The sequence below is a fragment of the Poromitra crassiceps genome, assembly GCF_964638095.1.
Source record: "Poromitra crassiceps genome assembly, chromosome: 16".
NCBI classification, from domain to species: Eukaryota; Metazoa; Chordata; class Actinopteri; order Beryciformes; family Melamphaidae; genus Poromitra; species Poromitra crassiceps.
In genome coordinates this window covers 4,673,214-4,696,915 of record NC_139645.1, presented here as the reverse complement: position 1 = coordinate 4,696,915, position 23,702 = coordinate 4,673,214, and the positions used below count along the sequence as shown (strand labels likewise).

General features: G+C 44.7%; 3 protein-coding genes across 3 annotated transcripts in view; 2 read left to right on the top strand and 1 right to left on the bottom strand.

Moving 5' to 3' along the window:
* The window catches only part of LOC310791071 (A disintegrin and metalloproteinase with thrombospondin motifs 7-like), a gene marked incomplete at both ends in the record, with an annotated part of 110,864 nt that extends 106,995 nt beyond the window's left edge, over positions 1-3,869 (top strand). The window contains one exon of the mRNA XM_083652784.1: positions 3,721-3,869. Coding sequence (XP_083508910.1) covers positions 3,721-3,869 — 149 coding nt within the window. The remainder of the gene's footprint in view (positions 1-3,720) is intronic.
* Positions 1-23,702, top strand: part of coro2ba (coronin, actin binding protein, 2Ba) — a 418,611-nt gene that overhangs the window by 270,488 nt on the left and 124,421 nt on the right. The gene's annotated exons all lie outside the window — the stretch shown is intronic.
* Positions 9,284-16,061, bottom strand: LOC310791070 (calmodulin-like protein 4; the record flags this gene model as incomplete). The annotated part of the gene is made up of 6 exons (XM_083652783.1): positions 9,284-9,381; positions 10,838-11,026; positions 12,199-12,339; positions 13,458-13,488; positions 15,628-15,847; positions 16,036-16,061. The coding sequence occupies 6 exons, from the start codon at positions 16,059-16,061 to the stop codon at positions 9,284-9,286; spliced, it is 705 nt and encodes a 234-aa protein (XP_083508909.1).

Here is a 23,702-nt window from a genome sequence, read left to right as displayed (position 1 = left end):
TGCCATAATAGTCTGGATAGATGACGATTTTGATTGCTACCATCTTTCCACCTGGAAGCAATGCAACACGTTGAAATAAATAATGAAAGAAAACACTATTTGACTTTGGTAGAAATGTGTTCGTGTGCGTGTCTCCATTTGTTGGAGTCAACATCAGACCTCTGCTCTCTGTAGTCCAACCTCTGATACTCTTCATTCATATATTCATATAGAGCCTGATATGAAGACAGACATTCAACTGAAGCACTTTAGATTAAGGGTAATAGTTCCTCGGGGAGTCTGAGAAATGAATTCCCCCGTTCTGATCTTGCCGGCTTTCATTGAGACATCGAAAGGCAGAAAAGCAACGCATGTTACTGCAGCAGTCTGTACACGAATAAACTCCCGCACACTTTCTCCACAACATGCAATTAAAAGTTTAATAAGTCAAAGAAAAATAATAACGTTTCGGTCGTGACTCGTAAGACCTTCATCAGATTCCTCTGGGCAAAAACTGCAGCAGTCTGCAAAGAGCTTCATAGTCGTCGACCTACAAAATAGTTTTGTCATCCGTTAAATCCATCTCTCTCTTCTCTCTTCACTCGAGCGTTGAAGCTATTCACCTGAACTCAACTGCGTTCAGGAAGGCGTGGGATTTGTGTCTGACCTCGGCGTACGGGGGCGACAGGTGGGAGGAAGGGCTTATATAATAACTGACTACGTCCCACTCACTTCCTCTTTAATGAGAAGACTAGCAGTGAGATATGAGGGTGTATGAAGATATGAAGTGTCAGTGAGTGTGTGATGAGGTGTCATGCTTCACTCACGTCCCACACTGAACTCCATCCATGCCTCAGCTCAGCTGTTTTACCAATCCCACACTTCCCGCTGTACCTGCTGAGAGCTGAAGGAGCAGAAGTTGTACCTGCTGAGAGCAGGAACCACCAGATGCTCCAAACTTTGCATTCCACCAGCAATCGCACTTTTTTTTTTCTTCCAGATTCATAAAATGCTGAACACACCATCTGTGCACATATTTCCATTGTCTTGTATAGCTTTCGTGCTCAAAAGCTAAGCTAAGCTGTGGGAGGGGTGCTCTTCAACAAAAGACTTTAGTACGAACTGGCTCAGATTCCAGAAATGATGTTCGATCCAAGATTCACACCTTTGAAGCGCTCCCAAATCAACAGGCTTTTTTCGATGTTTTGCTGAGCCCCCCTCGCTCCAAGCACCTCATCTCTAGATTTGTGTGTCTGTTTGACAACTGCAACACGGCCTCTACTGAGAGGATTAGAGAAGCATGGCAGGAGGAACTTGGTACTGATTTATCTGACATTATATGGGAAAGGAGTCTGTCGGTTGTACAACTCTGCTCAGTTAATAGCAGACACCAGCTGATCCAATTTAAAGTCGCTCACCGTCTTCACTACTCCAAGCAGAAATTACCCAAGATCTCCCCTTCTGTCTCACCACTGTGTGATCCAGTCAGGTGTCAGAGGGCACACTATCTCATGCCTTTTGGTTCTGCCCTTCACTAACGGGATTCTGGGCCAAAATATTTGACTGGTACTCTAAGGCCTACAGAATAACCCTTCAGCCGGAGGCAGAACTCGCCTTCTTCGGCTGCTCGGAGTCCTCTCTGAACTTCCCTGCAGCTTTGCAACGGTCTCTGACACCGGCGGACTAACTGTTGCCAAGAAACTCATCCTGAAGGAATGGAAGTCCCCCTCTTCACCCTCTTTTCAATTGTGGCTGACGGATAATGACCTCTTGTTATACGGATGGAGAGACTTAAGCTTCTGGCATACTCTTCGCGCACGCGCTGGAGGCGGGGCTCCGAGGAGGGCGCACGCACTCTGCGCAGGCCAAAACAGAACATACTCAGTGCTCAGCTCGCTCCTCCAGGCAGTCTGAATGAAATTGAATGTAACGTTCCCAATTCTATGTATTACATTCTAAAAAACGACCCTCAACATTTGGGAAGGCTAAGCCACACAACTAGTTCGTTATAATCGAACATCATGCTTTGAAGGCGACTTTACGACGGTGAGGACTCAATCACAGCAGATATCCGCTGATAGCCTACCACGGAGATCTCACAGGCACAGGCAGCAAAACCCGACGCGCTGATAGAAAAATCGCCGCGCGCCCTATGCGCTTGGCTGGGCGCGAAGAGTATGCCAGAAGCTTTAGGTTGCTGAGGACCAACTCACTTAAGAAGTTTTCGGCTATTTGGGACACGTTTCTAGCCTAGATCGTTGAGGTTGGGGGTGACGGGTGACTCGCCTGGCTGGTTTCCCAACTCTTGTCAATCATTGTGTGTGTCTGGTCACTGAAGGGTCAACGATCCATCTCCTGGAGAATCCTGCGTAATAATTCATACTATGGATTTTCAGTGACGTCAGGATGGTGAAACAAACATAGCAGCCAAGACTCACTCCCATACCAAGCAGCAACTCTATTGATTTCTGGGTTAAAATATAGTGAAACGTTTTCTGAGCAGGTTTACGCTCCACACAAAAAAAATCAATCACAAAAACCAGTTTCTGCTGGTTTCGTTCTGTTTCTTAGCAATGTTGTTGTTGTTGCAGAGAAAGAGTCTGGATCCATTACTGTCAGCAGACTGTGGAAAATAAAGTGAAGTCCTCCTTACCCCGTTCTGCTGCTGTTGTTGATTTTAATAGAATGCAACAAACACACAACCCAGAAAGAAAAGAGCCAAGACAGAGAGACACATTCTTTCCCAGCAATTTAATTGGTTGATTTCTCATCTTAAAGTGCTGAATTGATGGAAATACATGAGCAGCAAAGCCTGGGATTAGTCACATCTGTGACTGTTCAATGTTAAAGACTCAAGGTCCTGACACATTTTCCTCTGCCCTTGATTTATAATGTGATGATCGAAAAGTCGAGAGCGCACGAGTTAAAGTCACGCATAATGAAAGTAAAGAATGCTAATTAACTAGGGATGGAACTATCATGCTTATCGCACGATACAGTTCGACACGATATTGGGGTTCACGATTCAATACAACCCCAATACGATGTAATAAATAAAAGATCAATAACAATAAAGTATGACTGCGCAGAACTATATTCATTTCTGAGACACATCATTTGAGCAATGGCACTGGCTTGCTTGAATGTAAATGTCATTACAAACGCAGAAATAATATAATTTGGCTATGAATTGTTGTGATATAATATCTATAATATCACGATTCATGTGTCTACTGGAGCTGCCACGATTAATCGATGAATCGATCGACAGAAAATTAATCGCCAACTATTTTGATAATCGATTAATCGTTTTGCGTACAATTTTAAGAGAAAAGGTCTAAATTCTCTGATTCCAGTTTCTTAAATGTGAATATTTTCTGGTTTCTTTACTCCTGTATGACAGCAAACTGATATTATCTTTGAGTTGTGGACAAGACAAGACATTTGAGGGCGTCATCTTGGACTTTGGGAAACACTGATCGTCATTTGCTACCATTTTCTGACATTTTATAGACCAAACAACTAACCGGTTAATCGAGAAAATAATCGACAGATTAATCGATTATGAAAATATCATTAGTGGCAGCCCTAGTGTCTACCCCATGATCCATATTGTCACTTTTTTGTATTATCTAGAATAGATATTGAATTTCTAGATATATTCCCATCTGTATAATTAGGCTGTGTGTGTATTGTAGTTTTCTCTGTCTCTCACTCTGTCTCTCTCTCTCTCTCTCTCAGGCACGGTATGTCTTCGGGATCGGCTGACGTTTCGATTCTGCCAGACGCTGCAGTGGCTCGGCCGTTGTCAGCTGACCACCGTGCGGACACAGTGCTGCAAAACCTGCAGCCAGCGTTCCCGTGGCAACGGCCGCACCTCTCGCCGCTGAGGGAGGTGCAGTACCCCCCCTCGATCAGGGCATCCCGGGGGACCTCTGTCACGTTCGCTTCCATACTCTCTCACAAACGGGGGTGCTAGCATTGAGAGACGTGCACTTTTTTTTTCTCAGGCACATACATACATACATGCAGCATGGAATCCTAATGTACATAACATATACGCTCGCATAGCACACACCACTCAACTTCCAGCTGGAGAGCCAAGACAAACACTATGTCACTGAGTGAGTGTGCATTCCAACTGTGCCCACTGTCTGTGCGCATTTATCTACCAATCAGAGGCATTAATCAGTTAAAATTATGATTTCTTCACCACTAGGGTCTAATTAATGTGGTCTGTGATGGTGAATGTTCTACAGGGCAGTTGTTTGTTAAAGAAAAACAAAAAAAACAGCCCCCCCCCCCCCCCCCAAAAAAAAAAAAAAACTATGAAAATGTAAATATTTCTTTGCACTTTCTATCTTATTTGAGCAGAATGACATTGTAATATTTCAGATTTCGATGTCAGAGACATGCAGCTAGAGGAGATATTAGGGTCTCCCATCTGTTTTTTTTGTTTTTACAGAGCTACGAGAGGCACAGTATGGCTAGCTTACTAATGCAATTATTACACACTCGACCACTCCATAATCTTAAGGTTGGTACAATGCTTTCATAATTTGACAGCAGCAGAAACTGTACATATATATACTGTCTATAATGCACAATATGCAAAGTGGTTTTACTTATATTGTGGTACAATAGAGAGGAAAAGTGAACGTCACTTCCTGCTTCAGCACTGTACTTGGACCAAAATGTAAAAAACATCGAAAAAATATTTTCCTTAAACCTGCATTTTTTTTACGTTTTGGTCTTGAGTGAAATGTTATGCGAAAACTATTTTTATAAGCATTTTATGAAATGTCTATGGGAAAATAAATGGTGGATGAAAGTCTCTGGTACAGTGCTGAAGCAGGAAGTGACGTTCACTTTGGCTCTCTATTAGAAGGCAGAAATAAGTGCAGCGTAAATGCCTTAGGTGACCTTTATAAATGCTTCAACACTCTTAATAGTTTCAGTGTTCGATGTCTGTTGCAGCTTGTAAAAAATCTTTATGAAGTAGCTGCATCATAACTGGTCTGTAGCACATTGGAAGATTGCGTTGTTTTTTCTGCGTTTGTTTTTGTTTTTTAAGTCACAAGGCAAAATGTAAATGTGAATCGGTGCGTCAGAAACCACTTGGTGCTAGAGGCCAGACATATTTGGGTCAGGTATTGGCAGGCCCAGTGCCTCGTCTACTTGAATATCATGGAATTGGAGATCGTTATTGCGTCAACCACTCGATTGCATCGAAGTTGAATTATCAGTTGAATGCAGCTTTTGTTCTGAAGTTGTTCTTTTAAAATTGAGGGAATTATTGGAATAACTTAAGTGTTATTTGCCATATATCAGAGCGCAGTGGGTTTACAAAATGCCTCTTTATGGATGATGTATTTTATATATTTTTCTTTTTTTTTTACAATTGTTTTTTTGTTACATCAGATATAGACTCTCACTGACATTCCACTCTTTTGCCTGTTTAATTGATTCATTTATGTATGCAAATGTGTAGTTAGTACTAATGCACATTCAGTATGTGCAGCAGGGTTTACAGTAAATACCAACAGTGCATGTTTGAGTATTTAGGCCACAGATCTATATTAAGAAAACATGGAAACCACCAGGAAAATATGTAAGGGATAATGTATACTGAGCCGGTGATTACTGTGGAAATAATGACCGACAGGTGAATGATTTAGCCCGACGCGCAGCGGAGGGCTTAATATTCACCTGAAGGTCATTATTTCCAGTAATCACCGGCTCAGTATACATTATCCCGCTTAGAACACGGCCTACAACTAAATCATTCAATAATCTGACAAAAATAATTATTCAAATAGATTTTTTAATAGCGTTTTCAACACAAAGCGGTTTCATTCGTAATTGGCACACAAGACACCACAGCTGCAACTGGTTGGCCTAATTAGTAGCGTCTGCGGACAAAATGCTCTTACCAACTGATTAATCCAGGTGTGGCAGAGCAGCGGTCGGTTGTTGAGAAATAATGACCGGTGAATATTGTTGATTGACCAATCAGAATCGAGTATTCGAGAGAGCCGTGTTCTAAGGAATAATAATAACTATAGCAAATCTATTGCTATTTTGAGGGAAAATATCAATAATACTTCACTGCAGTAAAAATAAGATTGACTGGCCTATTCACCTTATGTTGCAATGCGGGGATCAGCCAATTACCTTCCTATTGTGTTGACACTTTCTGTGACAGTACAGTACTTATATTGTATCCATTGTGTTATCAGCCTCTAGAATCACCTGCCACTCAGTGTGAAATTGCAGCCAGAGAGTCAGACTAGGTTTGACCCGGTAAAACAGACAGCGGTTTGAACAGGAAACTGGGCAAAGTGGGCGGGGCTACATACGGTGAATAGATTGTCTATAGGGCTACAAACTAATACACTATTTAAAATGTGTTGATTGAAATGTATCTTTCATCTGAGATTGACATGCTTGTGATTTGCATATAGCACACAATTCTGTCATCAAATGCCATAAAAAATCATGACGCAGCCACTGCACTTCAACACAGAAGACATCCACACTGTTCAATCTAAATGAGTGATTACAATTAACAAGAAATTAACATAATTTCAGATGTTGTCAATCTTTTTGTGGAAAAACGTGCTTTCTGCAGGCACCTGGAAACTATTTTGTTTTCTCAAAATTTCAGTGCTTTGTTGATGTTGAGGGGATCGATAGACGAGACTCACTGAAAAACCAATGCAGGCGAGTTACAGTTACAGTGTAAATACACTTACACCTCCTACACCGCTAGATCTTCAATCTGATGTTCAATGCAATGAATGATTTATGAGTAGTCTTGTATCTGCCCTCTTATCGGTCACCTTTTTAACTGACTCTATGATTTTGCATCCCTGACTGGGGCGTCTGATTGGCCCTTATGCAAAATAAGATCTCCTGTGGCTGTATTCCATTATGGTCTGTTAATGTTACTGTCAGTGGAGAAATTGATATATCTAATATCTTCTATGATGGATTTCTCCCTCTTACAGTAGTTTTGGCTGCTTATCTACAGCAATAAGAAATAGTCACACCACCAAACCAAACAACAAAGCGGGCCCAGAAATGAAGAATTTAAAGGTTGATTTTGGTGCTGGGCAAGAGCAATGTGGGTATTTCTCATATGCTGCCCAATTCAGTTATGACACTAATCTCTTTTCACACTCGTGTTTTATGTCAACGTTCACATCAGGCTGCTATCTCTCAATTGCATCCATTCAGAATTGTCTTCAGGAATTCTCAATTATGTCAAATCCATTTCAAAGTGGTGCGTTCATGTTCAGTTTAAAAATCTCCGTGCACTGAAATACAGTTGAGTGAATGCACCCCACTAACTTCAACTTTTCTTGTCTTTTCGCACTTTTTTTGTGTGACTTTGTTGAACCGATTCTATTTCTGTACCTTTGAATTTGCAAAGAGTTCATATTTGTCGTTTGATGGGTATTTTTGGTCCCCAAAAGCAAGACAGCATTGCTAAGAGGCTTCTATAGTTCTTACAGTTATTGTGTACAGTATTAATTCATGGAGGCAGTCAACCGCTTCTTTTGTTATGTTTGTTACAACCTGCCAACAAAATCTCATTTTAAACTGAATTTAAATGAACTGTTAATAAGCCATACAATGATGACATTTTGGGATTTTTTTTTTATTCTTTTAGTAATCAGTAATGTGTTGTTTTTTTTATCATTGCACATGGATGTTTATACATTGTGCTTTATACCACTAAATAAAAATGTGAAAACAGGCATTTTATGGCAGTGCGGTGTTGTATTTCATCAAACACACAGGTCACAGATCTGAAATTCTTAATAACTAGGCATCTCACGCGCTCGATTCCCCGCCCTGCAGCTCGCGTGGCCTCGCCTGCTCTATTGGCATGCACAGCGCACAACTTTGCATCACTCACTGATGACATCACAATGATGTCACAATGTCTCCGATATCATCAGCGATGTCACAATTGCCCGAGTATAAGCAAAAACTGCAATGGCTCGAGTGACATCACTGATGTCACAATGCCTATGCCATCATCAGTGCATATGACATCATCAGTCATGTCATAAGATGATTTTGGTCAAAAATTCAGACATTGTGACATCAGTGGGACAAAATTGAAACAGTGCCACACTTCCTAGGCGAGCCCGCCCATGTGGGCCCATGTGGGCGGGCTTCATTATGACATCACAACTTCGCATCACTGATGACATCACAATTGCTCTTATGACATCAGTGATGTCACAATGCCTATGACATCAGTGGGACAAAAATCTAAACGGAACAGACAGATTGCTCACTTGCCCCTTTTATATAGAAAAATATTCATGAATCATTTGAACACAGAACAGTCTAGTGGGGGATCAGTTGAGTTCCCTCCCCCTTCCTCCCCTGATATTTGAAGCGCTTTGAGTGTCTTGAAAGGTGCTATATAAATCCTATCCATTATGATTCAATCTTCAGAGGATGAAAGAGACGGCTCGGGGCTTTTAAGTCAAACATTGAAACATGTACAAAACATTCCAATAAAGCACTTTTCATCCAGCCTTCACGGCTCACACCACACGAGCCAATGAATGGAGACTTCCAATTAAGTTGAATTGTAATTACAACACTTAACGTATATCGAATTATCACTGCCACGGCAGGAGGTACTTCATCATTAAAGTTCATTTTAAATGTCACTCAAGCATGCAGAGGCAAAGCACCTGCACGTACTATAGAAGTCCCTAAGGCTAAAGTGAGTTTGAGGTGTTTAGGTTGGGGGTCAACGTGTGCCATGTGTGTCCTTGTGTGTGGTAAAGGTTTTAATCACATTTTCAAAGAAGTACAGGCTACAACAACATACAGTACTATGGTTGTTATTGTACAGTATTGTTTGTTACAGTACAACACAGTGCAAAGCGGTGATACACGATGTTTTCCATCTTAGGGGCAGGATAATGTTTGTATGTTGTCTCGCTAAATCGACATCATATAGGAAATAATATTGGTTTAAATTAAAACTGTACTTTAAAATACATGAAACGACAAGACAAATGTGATATGCTTTACAATACATCAATTATATGTAACCGAGTGCATGTTCTGCACCTGAATTAACAATACACAGTGAATACATGAAAAAAGTAAAGGAAGCTCATTAACCTGCCGGTATTAGCAGAGGTTTTACTCGTGTCAAAGGTCATGTACATTTTCCACGTGATCGATTAAAGTGAGGAGAACACAGTTCAGTTCAGTTCAGTTCACAGACGTTCAGCACATGTGGAGTGGACTCTACATGTGATGACACTCAGTAATCAATGGGTGGCAGCGTCACCAGCCGGACGAACTCTTCGTACTTGATCATTCCGTTCGACTTGACGTTTGCCTCTTTGAACAGCTCATCCACTAGAAGAAGAAGAACAGGAAACAACAACTCCATAAGTGAACTGGACACCTGAAAACTCATTTCGGGCGGCTGTCTCCCGCACCCTTCAGGATTCAGTGGTTAGCCTCTCTCTGCAGGGTGCGTTGTTTTGAGCGATGACGATGAGCTCCCAAAGTGTTTCACACAACCGATTTTCTTTTAAACGGTTTTTGCTCCATTCTCATTACATTGGACGTGAAATGACACAATAATTATAAGGTGAGCACAGACGTATCAGAGGAATCAAGTACAGCCACCCAACCCCCGCAGAAACACAAACGCACACGACGGTGCCTAGTGTTGAATCTTAAAGATGTAATGAAATGCAAAAAGACTGGAAGGGATCCTGGAAATAAAAGGGGACAAAATAAAAAAGTGGCTGCAGTTCTAATTGAATTTCTGGGAAGAAAGAAAAAACACACACACACGCACACACACACACACACGGCCTGGCCTGCACGATATGAGGAAAATCTGCGATGTGCGATAACATTGTTCAATATAGCGATGACGATACGACTTGCGATAAATAAACAAATATTAAAGTATGCAGATTAGCTATACAGTTCCTATGTCTTTCTGCTTGAATAATGCTAACATAGGCCCCAAACATAGCCTATGCCCACTGAATAAAGAAATGAAATACACACCGACTCTAGCTGAAACTACACACAGCGTGTTTGGGCTTTGGCAGAGGGGCGGAGCGCACTGTTGCAAGGGAAAGGTGTACGCTGGATTTACAACACAAGACAAAATGATCAGATGCTGAGTGGGAATGCATGACGCACGTCAATAAAACCACCTTTGTTATTCATTGCGTTTCAGGCAGTCTTTGCGATTGTGTTTATTGCGCATGTTCATATTGCGATGACGATGAAAATACGATTAATTGTGCAGCCCTGACACACACACACACACACACACACACACACACACACACACACACACACACACACACACACACACACACACACACACACACACACACACACACACACACACACACACACACACACACACACACACACACACACACACACACACACACACACACACACACACACACACACACACACACACACACACACACACACACACACACACACACACACACACACACACACACACACACACACACACAAAGGGTAAAACTGGCAGTCTGGGCATCCGGGTAGTGCAGCAGTAGATATACTGTAGGTATGTGCTATATAGTCTACAGCTCTCCCCAGATCGGCAGAAGGGGTGGAGTAAAACTGGCGGTCTCTCCTTTGACTTCAGGTAAGATTTAGCTCCAGCCCAAGATCAACACACCCAATCCAGCTGCTACTCGGTGCTTGTCTCTAAATGTGTTGGTGGCAGGTGTTAATTAATCAACAGCTTTCTCATCCTCCAGAGGTTGCCAGTTAATTACAATTATAAGCCCGGCTTGAAACGCACCTTCTTTGTTTGTGAGTTTCTCCCCCAGCATGGTGAGTTTGGCCCGGAGCTCAGACGCCTGGATGTATCCTTTCTTCTGCTTGTCTGTCATCCTCAAGGCCTCCAGGATTTCTGTCTTGGGATCCTCCTGTTGCATCTGTCTGTGCATCATGGTCAGGAAAGTAGAGAAGTCCAGCTCACCTGACTTGTCTACAGAAAGAAAATAATACACCCCCAGATAGTATCATCTTGAAATAAGTATCTATAAGTCTCTAACTTTTTTTTTCATATTTTAAATTTGTATAGAACACAAACAAGACAAAACAGACAAACAGGCTCAGACACAGGGGAAAGAAAGAAAAAACAAAACAAAACAGAACAATATAATCAACATTACAAAGTGGTGCCGCCAGCCACCTAAGGTGCTTATGTTCTTGTAAACGATATACTTGGGATTTCACTCAAGGGGTCTATGAGAAGCCAGCCGGGCGAGTCACCCGTCACCCCTAGCCTCGTTGAGGTAGACCAAAAACGGGTCCCAGTCACAAACTTTCTAAGTGCATTGGTTCTGAGGAACCTAACTCTCTCCATGCGTATAACAGAGGTCATGTCCGTCAACCACAATTGGAAAGAGGGTGGAGAGGGAGATTTCCATTCTTTCAGAATTTGTTTTTTGGCAACAGTTGTCCCCAGTGTCAGAGATTGTTGCACAGCTGTACTGTAGGAAAGTTCAGAGAGGACTCTGAACAGCCGAAGATGGCGAGTTCTGCCTCCGGCTGAAGGGCCTATAAGTCTCTAACTTTTGAAATGCAATATTGACAATATCATGTGGACAAGAACTACATAAGATGCAACTTCTGGAATATATAACACACTTGTTTGCGGTGCTGTTTTTTTGTTTTTCTTTGCTTGTACATAGGTTTCTGTAGAAGAAAAAATGTCTCCATGGTTTATATATTCCTTTTAAGGTAAAGAATCAGAAAATGCACAAACTAAAGCAAGTTGTGCCATGTTGAAACATGTTTTAGGCTGGCACCTAGCTTGACATTTCCCATGACAGAATGTCTGTGGAGATAATGTCAATGCACAATCTGCAACCTATCTCAGTTTCCAGGCAGGAAATGCAGGGCAGACCTGTGGATCTGGGGGCTCAAACCAAACCGCTAGATGTTCGACCACAGCGTCTGCTTACTTGTCTGCTGCGCACGTGTTCAATATGTGAATGGAAACCACATCAAAGCATTTCTCTGCGGCTTTTTAGACCCGTTTGAAATCCTGGAATTTGGCTTTGATGGGAAGTCTAGTCTTTAATTAGCATCTACACACCATAAACAAGTTGTTGCAAACTTGATTTGTTCAAAGGGCAGATGAGTCATATGTACCAATTTTGTGGACTTGGAGATGTCTGTCGATTTCACTGAACGTGGGGCTGGTACCCAGGCAGCGCATCACTGTGATCAGGTCCTTGGCTTCAATCTTGCCCTTCTGCCTCTTGTCATACAAGGAGAAACACTCCTTGAACTCTGCAGGGGAAATGGGATGTTTATCATAAATAAATAAATAAATAAATAAACAAACATATGTATACATATATATTAGGGATGTCACAATATATCGTCCCATGATATATCGCGATATCAAAACGTGACAATATGTATCGTTGAGATGAAATCTCATATCGCGAGAAACAGAAGCTGAACATGGTGCCACTGATCTGCATCTGATTGCATGCTCGCTCTCCTTTTCATTGCTTTGTTTGAGCAGACGAGGGACGTTACAGACACGGAGGATGAAAATGGTGAAATTACTCAAATTAGCGTGGAAGATGCCCCCTCAACTTACAAATCGAGCACAAAAAAATATTCTTAAAATATCGTATCGTTATCGTGAACCCAATATCGTGTATCATATCGTATCGTGAACTGAGTGTATGATTCGTGACACCCCTAATGTATATATATATATATACGTAACATATAGGATTGCAGCAGTACTTTTAATTTTTTTAATAAAAACTAAATTATGTAGGCAGAACATACTGCGTAAAGCCCATTCCCATACAGTATCACAGTATCAGGTTTGCCAGTTTTTCAATTTAAGATTTTTCAAAAAAAGGTGTGTTTAATGATGGTTGGAGAAATGAGAAATCCATTACTTTTAGTTCATAACTGTATAAGAGTGCGCTAGATCGCACTTTGCCCCATGACTATCACACCGACATGTGCCTCCAACACTTCATATCCAATTCACCATGTATTTGTTGTGAAATGATACATGTAAAATACACATATAACAAATAAAACATTTCAGATATATATATATAGACGGTTTTAACTTGACAACAAAAACATTCTAAATTGAACCCCCGCTCACTTCCTGTTGCAGTGTTTGCTATGGACATAAAAGAAAAAAAAACATTCAAGTGCAGGACTGACCATTCCATGCAAACCGTCTATACAGCTGAGCGGCGAAAACAAAAGTAAGATGTCGAGTGAATATTTCTGCAGTTTGCCGAATGCTGAGAAAAAGGAAGTGCTGTGGGGTTGCGCTCTGGTGAAAACCGTCTATATAATAAGGGTTTTACAAACATCTATAGTTAAGCTGGCAAACAACCTTCAGTGTGGACTCGGAGCAGCCTTACCGTTGATTTGAGCTGGCGAGAAGAATTTAGCCTGCAAGGTGACAAAAGAGCAGGAAAGTGAACAAAAACCCACAAAGTCACAAAGTACATTCAAAAGTCTTAATACGTAGGATTTGTTGCTCTCACCATTTTCTCAGACGCTTCCAGGAAGGAGAGTGTTTTCTGTGACTCACCTGTCTCTCCACCTAGGTTTAAAGTCCACCACCTGTAAGCCTGTGTGAAACTCAATATCTGTTGCTATGGAAACAGAGATACCAGATCTGCACTGTGGTCGCCATTACAGCTAATTACCACAGTTCAATAACGATGATCGGTAGAGGACACATGATGCTAGACTGTTGATCATATAATCAAATAGGCAATAGTCTGTTACCCTATAAATCTATAGCGTTTAAATCTAGTCAACTGTTACAGCTGAAGCTACTGGTTCTACAGGCAGCAGCTAGGGTTCATCTTGGCATTCAGGGGGAAATATTCAGAGAGCACCAAACTTGCTGGATGATTGCAATATTTATTGATTTTATTGTTTAAAACCAGCGGCTATCATCATCATTTAATTAAGATAAACGTGCACAAAATCCAACCGCTCACAGTGGGGAAAATGGTAGGTAATAATAGCAACACCACTTTCAAAGTAAAGTGATGTAAAACAACACATTGTATCAAAACATTAATAATCAAAACGTACATAGGAAACAACAATAGGCAAATAAGTCCACTCAACAAAAAAAATAATAATAATACTATAATGTAAATACAGTAACAACAGTACCTTTATATCAGTTAAATTCAAGTTTATAACAAAAACTGTTCTCATTTGTATCTTTAAAAAAAGTTTGCTAACCATGTGTCCCTGATCCTTTGAAAAATGTTTAAAAAAAATCTCCAGTATTCACATATCTTTCATTTGGGTTTTGAATACTGTAATACTTCACATACCTTGCATATAAGTTGACAATGGTAGCCAGGTAGGAAGTGTTACCAGCCAGCAGTCTCAGACAACTAGATATTTAGTGATTCAGTCATAATGACGTGAGAGCTTTTTTTTTATGCATAATGTAGTACGCAGGCTAGCCAATTCCTTTTGTCATTCACTTAACACGGCCCAGACAAATAGGCACTCTGCTGCACTTACTGTCTAAGGTAAGAAGACTGCATCATTCTGCCCTGTGTTTTTATTCCATTCAATGATTTAGAAGAGGCTATTAGAGCTAGTCGCTCTTGACAAAAACATGCTTGATTTGTTGTTCGACCTATTTGTCTGTTAAACAAGACTGAAGTAGGACTGTAGGCAGAAAGGGATCAACATACAAAGAGATTCAAAGTAAATCAGTCATCAGAATCAGAATCACTTTTCAGAATCAGATTCATTTGCAAGTGATGGACAACCGTGTTGCCTTCCGGCTTGATCGGGTGTCCATACAGGCACAAATGGCCGTGTCTGTGGGTGGGAAGCCAGATTAGGGGTATGTGTCCCGGTCGCTGCGCTACTGCCTCCTCTGGTCGGAGGGAGGGGTTACTGGGGGGGGGATAGCATGATCCTCCGACGCGCTCCATCCTGCCGGTGAAACTCCTCACTGTCAGGTGAAAAGAAGCCGCACCTGTATCGGAGGAGGTAACACTGCAGATCGGCAGAGGGGGTGGAGCAATGACCGGGGCAGCAGGGGGAATACAAAACATATACATACATACGTACGTACATACATACATACATACATACATACATACAGCTAAATGTACGGCTCAAAATGACACCGTTTGCGATATATCCACAATTTAAATCAATCAATTGTTCTTTGCCTTACTTGGTCCTGCAGGTTCTTGGTCCACAAACCTCAAATCAATCGTCTTCAATTCGTCTTTTTCAGTTGTGGCTTGAGGTGAGTCGAAACTGGTCTGCAGTTTGAACTGGCCTCTCAAATCTTGATTTGAATAATGCGTTATGCGTGTGCGTGAGCTGATTGGCCTAAATTGGTATATACTGATTGGTATAAATAAAGTTAGATATATTGTAAAGAGAAGATCTGCATCAGTCAAGTCAAATAAACACGAGTGGGTTCAGATGAAAAGTTCAGCAGTAGCAGGCAAACCCCCAAAAGTGGCTAACCTGGACGTGACTCAGTGTTTAATCCTTGATGTGTAGGGTGTAGAAGGACCAGGGTTCCGGCACATAGATGAGACCCGGGTACTTGGTGCGGAGAACTGGGTCGTTCCACAGGTAGAGCACCCACACCGCCACCAGGGCCATGGTGACGGAGAAAGTACAGAACAGGAACAGGCCGTTGCTGTCTGGGCTTGAGCCTTTTCTCCGCTGATGCATTACCATGGCAACCATGGCAAGGAACGTGAGGAGGAAGAGTTCAAAGATCTGACCTTCGGTGACCAAGTACCTGCAGCAAATGAAAGAAAGGGCAAGAGAGATATGAGTGAGTCAGAAAGCAAGGTCCAGACAGACTGACAGAGCGAGCATCACTTTGTGTTGAAGTGGTCGGGACAAAAGTGCTCAGGGCATTTTAACGGTCTTCAAACTAGATTGTGGGGTAGAGGGCAGGGGTGGTGGTGGGGGGGTGCAGTGTACAGTGTCCCACCAACTCCGTAAGACATGCCTCTATGATATATATAAGAGATGCCTCTATGATATATATAAGACATGCCTCTATGATATATATAAGACATGCCTCTATGATATATATAAGAGATGCCTCTATGATATATATAAGACATGCCTCTATGATATATATAAGACATGCCTCTATGATATATATAAGAGATGCCTCTATGATATATATAAGAGATGCCTCTATGATATATATAAGAGATGCCTCTATGATATATATAAGAGATGCCTCTATGATATATATAAGAGATGCCTCTATGATATATATAAGAGATGCCTCTATGATATATATAAGAGATGCCTCTATGATATATATAAGACATGCCTCTATGATATATATAAGACATGCCTCTATGATATATATAAGAGATGCCTCTATGATATATATAAGACATGCCTCTATGATATATATAAGACATGCCTCTATGATATATATAAGACATGCCTCTATGATATATATAAGACATGCCTCTATGATATATATAAGACATGCCTCTATGATATATATAAGAGATGCCTCTATGATATATATAAGACATGCCTCTATGATATATATAAGACATGCCTCTATGATATATATAAGAGATGCCTCCATGATATATATAAGAGATGCCTCTATGATATATATAAGACATGCCTCTATGATATATATAAGACATGCCTCTATGATATATATAAGACATGCCTCTATGATATATATAAGACATGCCTCTATGATATATATAAGAGATGCCTCTATGATATATATAAGAGATGCCTCTATGATATATATTTTTCCACTATTTCCAATCTGAGCGGAGCCTTTCTTTGTGAGGTGCGGGGGCGGTCACACATGCTTCAGGCAAACAGCTATAGACCCTTTTCACTGTGGCCATGTTGTGTCGAAAAGGCAGAATAAAGGTAAAAGGCAGGGTAAACACAGGTGCAAGCAAAACACTAATGAGGGTTTCCAAATTTCAATCATTAAAAAAAAACCTCATTAGTGTTTTGCTTGCACCTGTGTTTACCCTGCCTTTTTCGACACAAAATGGCCCCCGTGAGAAGGGTCTATCAATCCATTTTAGCCAAATCATAACAAGAGTTATCCCAAGGCGCTTTACAAATGGAGCAGGTAGAAAGACCAGGGCCCAGTGGCACAAAGCACCTTAGGTTAAGATTTCCCTTAGAGTCAGAGTTAAGGTGTCCATGGAATAGAATTGGCTGCACAAAACACCCTTAAATCTTGTGCTTATGTTTTCCTTAAAATGTTTAACCTCATGGAGAAGACCCGTGAGGGTCGAAACGTTGTATCCTTGTAATTAAAAACTCACCGTGGGAGCTTCAAAAACATCTTATCTTTTCCTTTTTCTATTTTTTCCCAGCACCTGTTGAAATAGACTCCGCCGCTGTGAAACAACAACGCTAGCTAGAAAGCTACTGTAGCAACCTACACTCTGAAAATGACAAGTTTTGACAAAGTTTTTGGATTGTGCAATAAAGCAGGCCTGCTTGGTACTTTCAGTGGATGGTTGTAAAGAAAACAGAGCCTTTTTTTTCCTGCTATACCAGAGTGAGAGTGAGAGGAGCCAGACTCTATCCTGCGCTGCTACAGCAAGAAACGGAGATAGTCTGGCAAGCGAGAGACTCGGTAAAAAAAAAAAAAAAGTGGCTGGTGACTGCACATGTATCAGAGGAAGCATGTGCTAATCTACAACTCTGACTGCACATGTATCAGAGGAAGCATGTGCTAATCTACAACTCTGACTGCACATGTATCAGAGGAAGCATGTGCTAATCTACAACTCTGACTGCACATGTATCAGAGGAAGCATGTGCTAATCTACAACTCTGACTGCACAAAACCCTCCAAATCCCGTAGCCTGTCACTCAGAAGGGGAGTCAGAAACGATAATGCCATCTTTGTCGTCGGGGAAGAGAAAATCCCCCTCCTGTCTGAGCAACCCATCAAAAGCTTGGGGAGGCAGTACACAGCAGAGCTGTCTGACAAACAGATGGGGAGGACCGTCATGAAACAGCTCACAGACGGCCTGGCAAAGATCGACCAGAGCCAACTCCCGGGGAAGTACAAGGTCTGGTGCTACCAGTTTATACTCTACAGGAGGGTGATGTGGCCCCTGAAAATGAGCGAGATCCCCTCATCCGCCGTAAGTAAGATGGATGGAAAAGCCAACTCATTCATCAGAAAGTGGCTGGGACTGCCACGGTGCCTTTCTGAAACGGGCCTCTTTGGAAGGAATGCACTGCAGCTTCCATTGCAGTCCATCAGTCTAGGGTACATGCAGGAGAAGTCCAGGCTGGTCCTCGAGCTAAGAGAGTCCACTGACCAGTCAGTGAGGAACGCCAACGCCAAGGTTCCCACTGGCCGAAAGTGGAACGCCCAAGCTGAGGTTGACCAAGCCGTCAGTAGGCTGCATCACCGAGAGATCATGGGCAGAGTCCAGGCAGGAAGAGCAGGGCTAGGATGGGGAGAAGCACCACGGTTCTGGTCCAAGGCTAACCGTAAGGAGAGGAAGGAGATGGTGGTGGCAGAGGTGTCGAGGATAGAGGAAGAGCGCTACAAGATCAAGGCTGTGTCGCAGTGCCGACAAGGAGGCTGGACAACCTGGGAGGGAGTTGTCAACCGGAAGATCAGTTGGTCTGACCTCTGGAAGATCCCACAGGCAAGGATCAGCTTCCTCATTCGTGCAACTTACGACACGCTTCCCTGTCCTCGCAACCTGCACCAATGGTTCGGGAATGAGGAATGCTGCTCACTCTGCAATGCTCCTAATGCAAGCCTCCAGCATATCTTGTCGGGCTGCAAGATAGCACTCTCTCAGGGGCGCTACAGATGGCGTCACGACCAGGTCCTGGGGAAACTGGCAGAGGTGCTGGAGGGGTGTCGACAGGGCAGCAAAGAACCAGCAGAGAACCACACCAGCTTTGTCATGGAAGGGGGCGGAAGAAGATACACCAGGCCAAAAGAGACAACAAGGCCCTTCTCCCCTGACCACAAGTGGGACATGAGGGTTGATCTTCACAAGCAACTCCGGTTCCCCACGGAGATCACAACTACATCTCTCCGCCCTGACATTGTGGTGTGGTCCACCAAGGCAAGAGCGGTGCACCTCCTCGAGCTGACAGTCCCATCAGAAGAGGGGATTGAGGCTGCCTTTGAGCGCAAGAAGGCCAAGTACTCAGAGCTGGCTGCTGAATGCCGGGAGGCTGGCTGGAAGGCTACGATCTACCCAGTGGAGGTTGGCTGCCGAGGCTACGTGGGGCAGTCAGCCACACGCCTCTTGAGGGACGCAGGAGTGACTGGAGGGAAGCTGAGGAAGGCCATAAAAGAGCTGGCAGAGGAGGCAGAGAAGGGCAGCTTTTGGCTCTGGCTGAGGAGGAAGGACAGGAGCTGGGGAAAGAACAACTAACCCCGACAACAGCCGCAGGGGGTAACACCTATCAGCTGCAGGGGGTGACAGGGAGACGTCCCTGTCACTGCTCCGCCACCAGGAGACGTTCTAGTGATTAAAGGAGCGAAACGTTGATGAATGGTGGTTCCTAGCTGATGACCCTGCAGCTGACCCGTGGGCACCGGAGGAGGTGCGACAGGCATCAATGCCAAGCAGGAAATACCACCTACCTGTACATTAACTGAAGTTCTGGAAACCCCAGTGACTACTGTGAACAGGGCAGTTGGAGACCAGGGAAGACTGGAGGACAGCCAGGAAAGACTGGATGGCAGCAGGGAAAGACCGCGCAGGGAGTGGGCGGCTAGTTACCCAACCCACTAGTCTCTCGCAAGAGGGACACCCACCCATAACTACGAAAAGCACAAGGAAAAAACAACCCGCAGGCTCTCCGAGAGGCGGGATGGAAGATGGGCCTAACAGGACGGACAACACGGTAACGACGATGACAACGGAAACGGATAACGAGAACACCGGAACTCCAGTTAATGAGGAGAAGATCCTCCGAAAGTGTGCTTGCGGATGGGAAAAGGTGACCACGTATAGGGGACTGCGAATCCACCAGGGAAAGGCAAAGTGTGGTCAGAGAGGCCAACAGCAACCTTGCACCGCGGCAGCGGGTGAGACAAGAGGGACCAGAAGCCAGGTAGAAAACCACAGTGCTAATGGACCAAACGTTGCTGAAAGCACAGTTGTCACAGAGGAAGAAAGTCCCTCGGTGGAGGCTGACCCCCCACGTGAGCACCAACACCCAATCCCTACCATCTCACACAGACCAGAGACCAAGAAACCAGCAAGAAGGAACAAGCTCAAATGGCCAAAGTCAAACGAAGCAGAGGCATGGCACAATTTGGATACAGACCTGATCAAGATCTTGAAGGAAAGGTTGCAGGGAGGCGTTGAAGCCAAGCTCAACCTGTTTGGGGACATCATATTCCAGACCTGCAAAGACAGGTTTGGAGAAGTCATCTCCAAGCAGAGAACGGCCCCAAGGGAAAGGGGGAGGAGGGAAAAGGAGATCACCCAGCTTGTGCAAAGACGCCGACAACTCCGCAAGAGCTGGAGGAAGGCAACCCAGCCAGAGAGAGAAGGTCTGAAAGTCCTGTGGGAGGAGGTCAGGCAAAGGCTAGCCAGGCTCCGTAGAGCTGAACGCATCCGCAAGCGTAGCAAACGGAAGCAGAAAGAACGAGACAGCTTTTTCAAGGATCCCTTCAAGCACGCCAGGCAACTGTTGGAGGAGAAGAAGTCCGGGAAGCTGGAAACCACCAGGGAGCAAATGGAACAGCACGTGAAAAGGCAGTACAGTGACCGGTTAAGAAACGTCCCACTAGGAACACCAGGGTACGTGCCCCGGCCTGCGCCACCGACGGCTGAGTTCAACATCATGCCCCCCAAGCTCAGCGAAGTCAGGCAAACTGTGAAGAAGGCAAGGTCTTCATCAGCTCCAGGCCCCAACGGAGTCCCCTACAAGCTTTATAAGAACTGCCCCAAGGTGCTAGAGGTGCTGTGGCACCTATCGAGAGCTGCCTGGAAAAAGCAGCTCATTCCATCGGAGTGGCAAAGGGCTGTAGCGGTCTTCATCCCGAAGGAAGAAAAACTCCAAAGACATTGGCCAATTCAGAAACATCGCCCTGCTGAACGTCGAAGGGAAAATCTTCTTCTCAGTGCTGGCCAGAAGGATGACCACCTACCTGCTAGAGAATAGCTACATTGACACCAGTTGTCAAAAAGCAGGAGTCCCAGGTTTCCCAGGGTGCGTAGAGCACTCGATGATGATCTGGGACCAGATCCAGAAGGCCAAGCGGGAGAAGACCGACCTGCACGTCTTCTGGCTCGACCTCGCCAACGCGTATGGATCGGTACCACACCAACTGATCAACTACGCCTTGGAGTTCTTCCACATGCCTCCCTGCATCAAGAACCTGGTAGCGCGCTACTTCAGCGATCTGCAGATGTGCTTTGCCCTCCAGGACTTCACCACCGGGTGGCAGCAGCTAGAAGTGGGAATAGCAATGGGGTGTGCCATTTCTCCAGTACTATTTGTGGCAGCCTTTGAGATAATCCTCATCGGAGCAAGACATATGGTTGGAGGAATCAAATTACCATCTGGCCAGAGGCTACCCCCATTGAGGAGTTATATGGACGACGTCACCAGCCTCCTTCAGACAGCGGCATGTACATCTCGACTGCTGAGAAGGATGGACGAGCTGATGTTATGGGCCAGAATGAAGATCAAACCCTCCAAATCCCGTAGCCTGTCACTCAGAAGGGGAGTCAGAAACGATAATGCCATCTTTGTCGTCGGGGAAGAGAAAATCCCCCTCCTGTCTGAGCAACCCATCAAAAGCTTGGGGAGGCAGTACACAGCAGAGCTGTCTGACAAACAGATGGGGAGGACCGTCATGAAACAGCTCACAGACGGCCTGGCAAAGATCGACCAGAGCCAACTCCCGGGGAAGTACAAGGTCTGGTGCTACCAGTTTATACTCTACAGGAGGGTGATGTGGCCCCTGAAAATGAGCGAGATCCCCTCATCCGCCGTAAGTAAGATGGATGGAAAAGCCAACTCATTCATCAGAAAGTGGCTGGGACTGCCACGGTGCCTTTCTGAAACGGGCCTCTTTGGAAGGAATGCACTGCAGCTTCCATTGCAGTCCATCAGTCTAGGGTACATGCAGGAGAAGTCCAGGCTGGTCCTCGAGCTAAGAGAGTCCACTGACCAGTCAGTGAGGAACGCCAACGCCAAGGTTCCCAATGGCCGAAAGTGGAACGCCCAAGCTGAGGTTGACCAAGCCGTCAGTAGGCTGCATCACCGAGAGATCATGGGCAGAGTCCAGGCAGGAAGAGCAGGGCTAGGATGGGGAGAAGCACCACGGTTCTGGTCCAAGGACAACCGTAAGGAGAGGAAGGAGATGGTGGTGGCAGAGGTGTCGAGGATAGAGGAAGAGCGCTACAAGATCAAGGCTGTGTTGCAGTGCCGACAAGGAGGCTGGACAACCTGGGAGGGAGTTGTCAACCGGAAGATCAGTTGGTCTGACCTCTGGAAGATCCCACAGGCAAGGATCAGCTTCCTCATTCGTGCAACTTAGGACACGCTTCCCTGTCCTCGCAACCTGCACCAATGGTTCGGGAATGAGGAATGCTGCTCACTCTGCAATGCTCCTAATGCAAGCCTCCAGCATATCTTGTCGGGCTGCAAGATCGCACTCTCTCAGGGGCGCTACAGATGGCGTCACGACCAGGTCCTGGGGAAACTGGCAGAGGTGCTGGAGGGGTGTCGACAGGGCAGCAAAGAACCAGCAGAGAACCACACCAGCTTTGTCATGGAAGGGGGCGGAAGAAGATACACCAGGCCAAAAGAGACAACAAGGCCCTTCTCCCCTGACCACAAGTGGGACATGAGGGTTGATCTTCACAAGCAACTCCGGTTCCCCACGGAGATCACAACTACATCTCTCCGCCCTGACATTGTGGTGTGGTCCACCAAGGCAAGAGCGGTGCACCTCATCGAGCTGACAGTCCCATCAGAAGAGGGGATTGAGGCTGCCTTTGAGCGCAAGAAGGCCAAGTACTCAGAGCTGGCTGCTGAATGCCGGGAGGCTGGCTGGAAGGCTACCATCTACCCAGTGGAGGTTGGCTGCCGAGGCTACGTGGGGCAGTCAGCCACACGCCTCTTGAGGGACGCAGGAGTGACTGGAGGGAAGCTGAGGAAGGCCATAAAAGAGCTGGCAGAGGAGGCAGAGAAGGGCAGCTTTTGGCTCTGGCTGAGGAGGAAGGACAGGAGCTGGGGAAAGAACAACTAACCCCGACAACAGCCGCAGGGGGTAACACCTATCAGCTGCAGGGGGTGACAGGGAGACGTCCCTGTCACTGCTCCGCCACCAGGAGACGTTCTAGTGATTAAAGGAGCGAAACGTTGATGAATGGTGGTTCCTAGCTGATGACCCTGCAGCTGACCCGTGGGCACCGGAGGAGGTGCGACAGGCATCAATGCCAAGCAGGAAATACCACCTACCTGTACATTAACTATCAGAGGAAGCATGTGCTAATCTACAACTCTGCCCAGATGGGCAGCGGGGGTGGAGCCCCGACCGGGACAGCAGGGGGAATTGGCCGTTATCATCAGCAATTGCTGCAAGGGGCAAGTGGCAGAGCTTCAAGGAAAAAGCAAACGGCTGATCT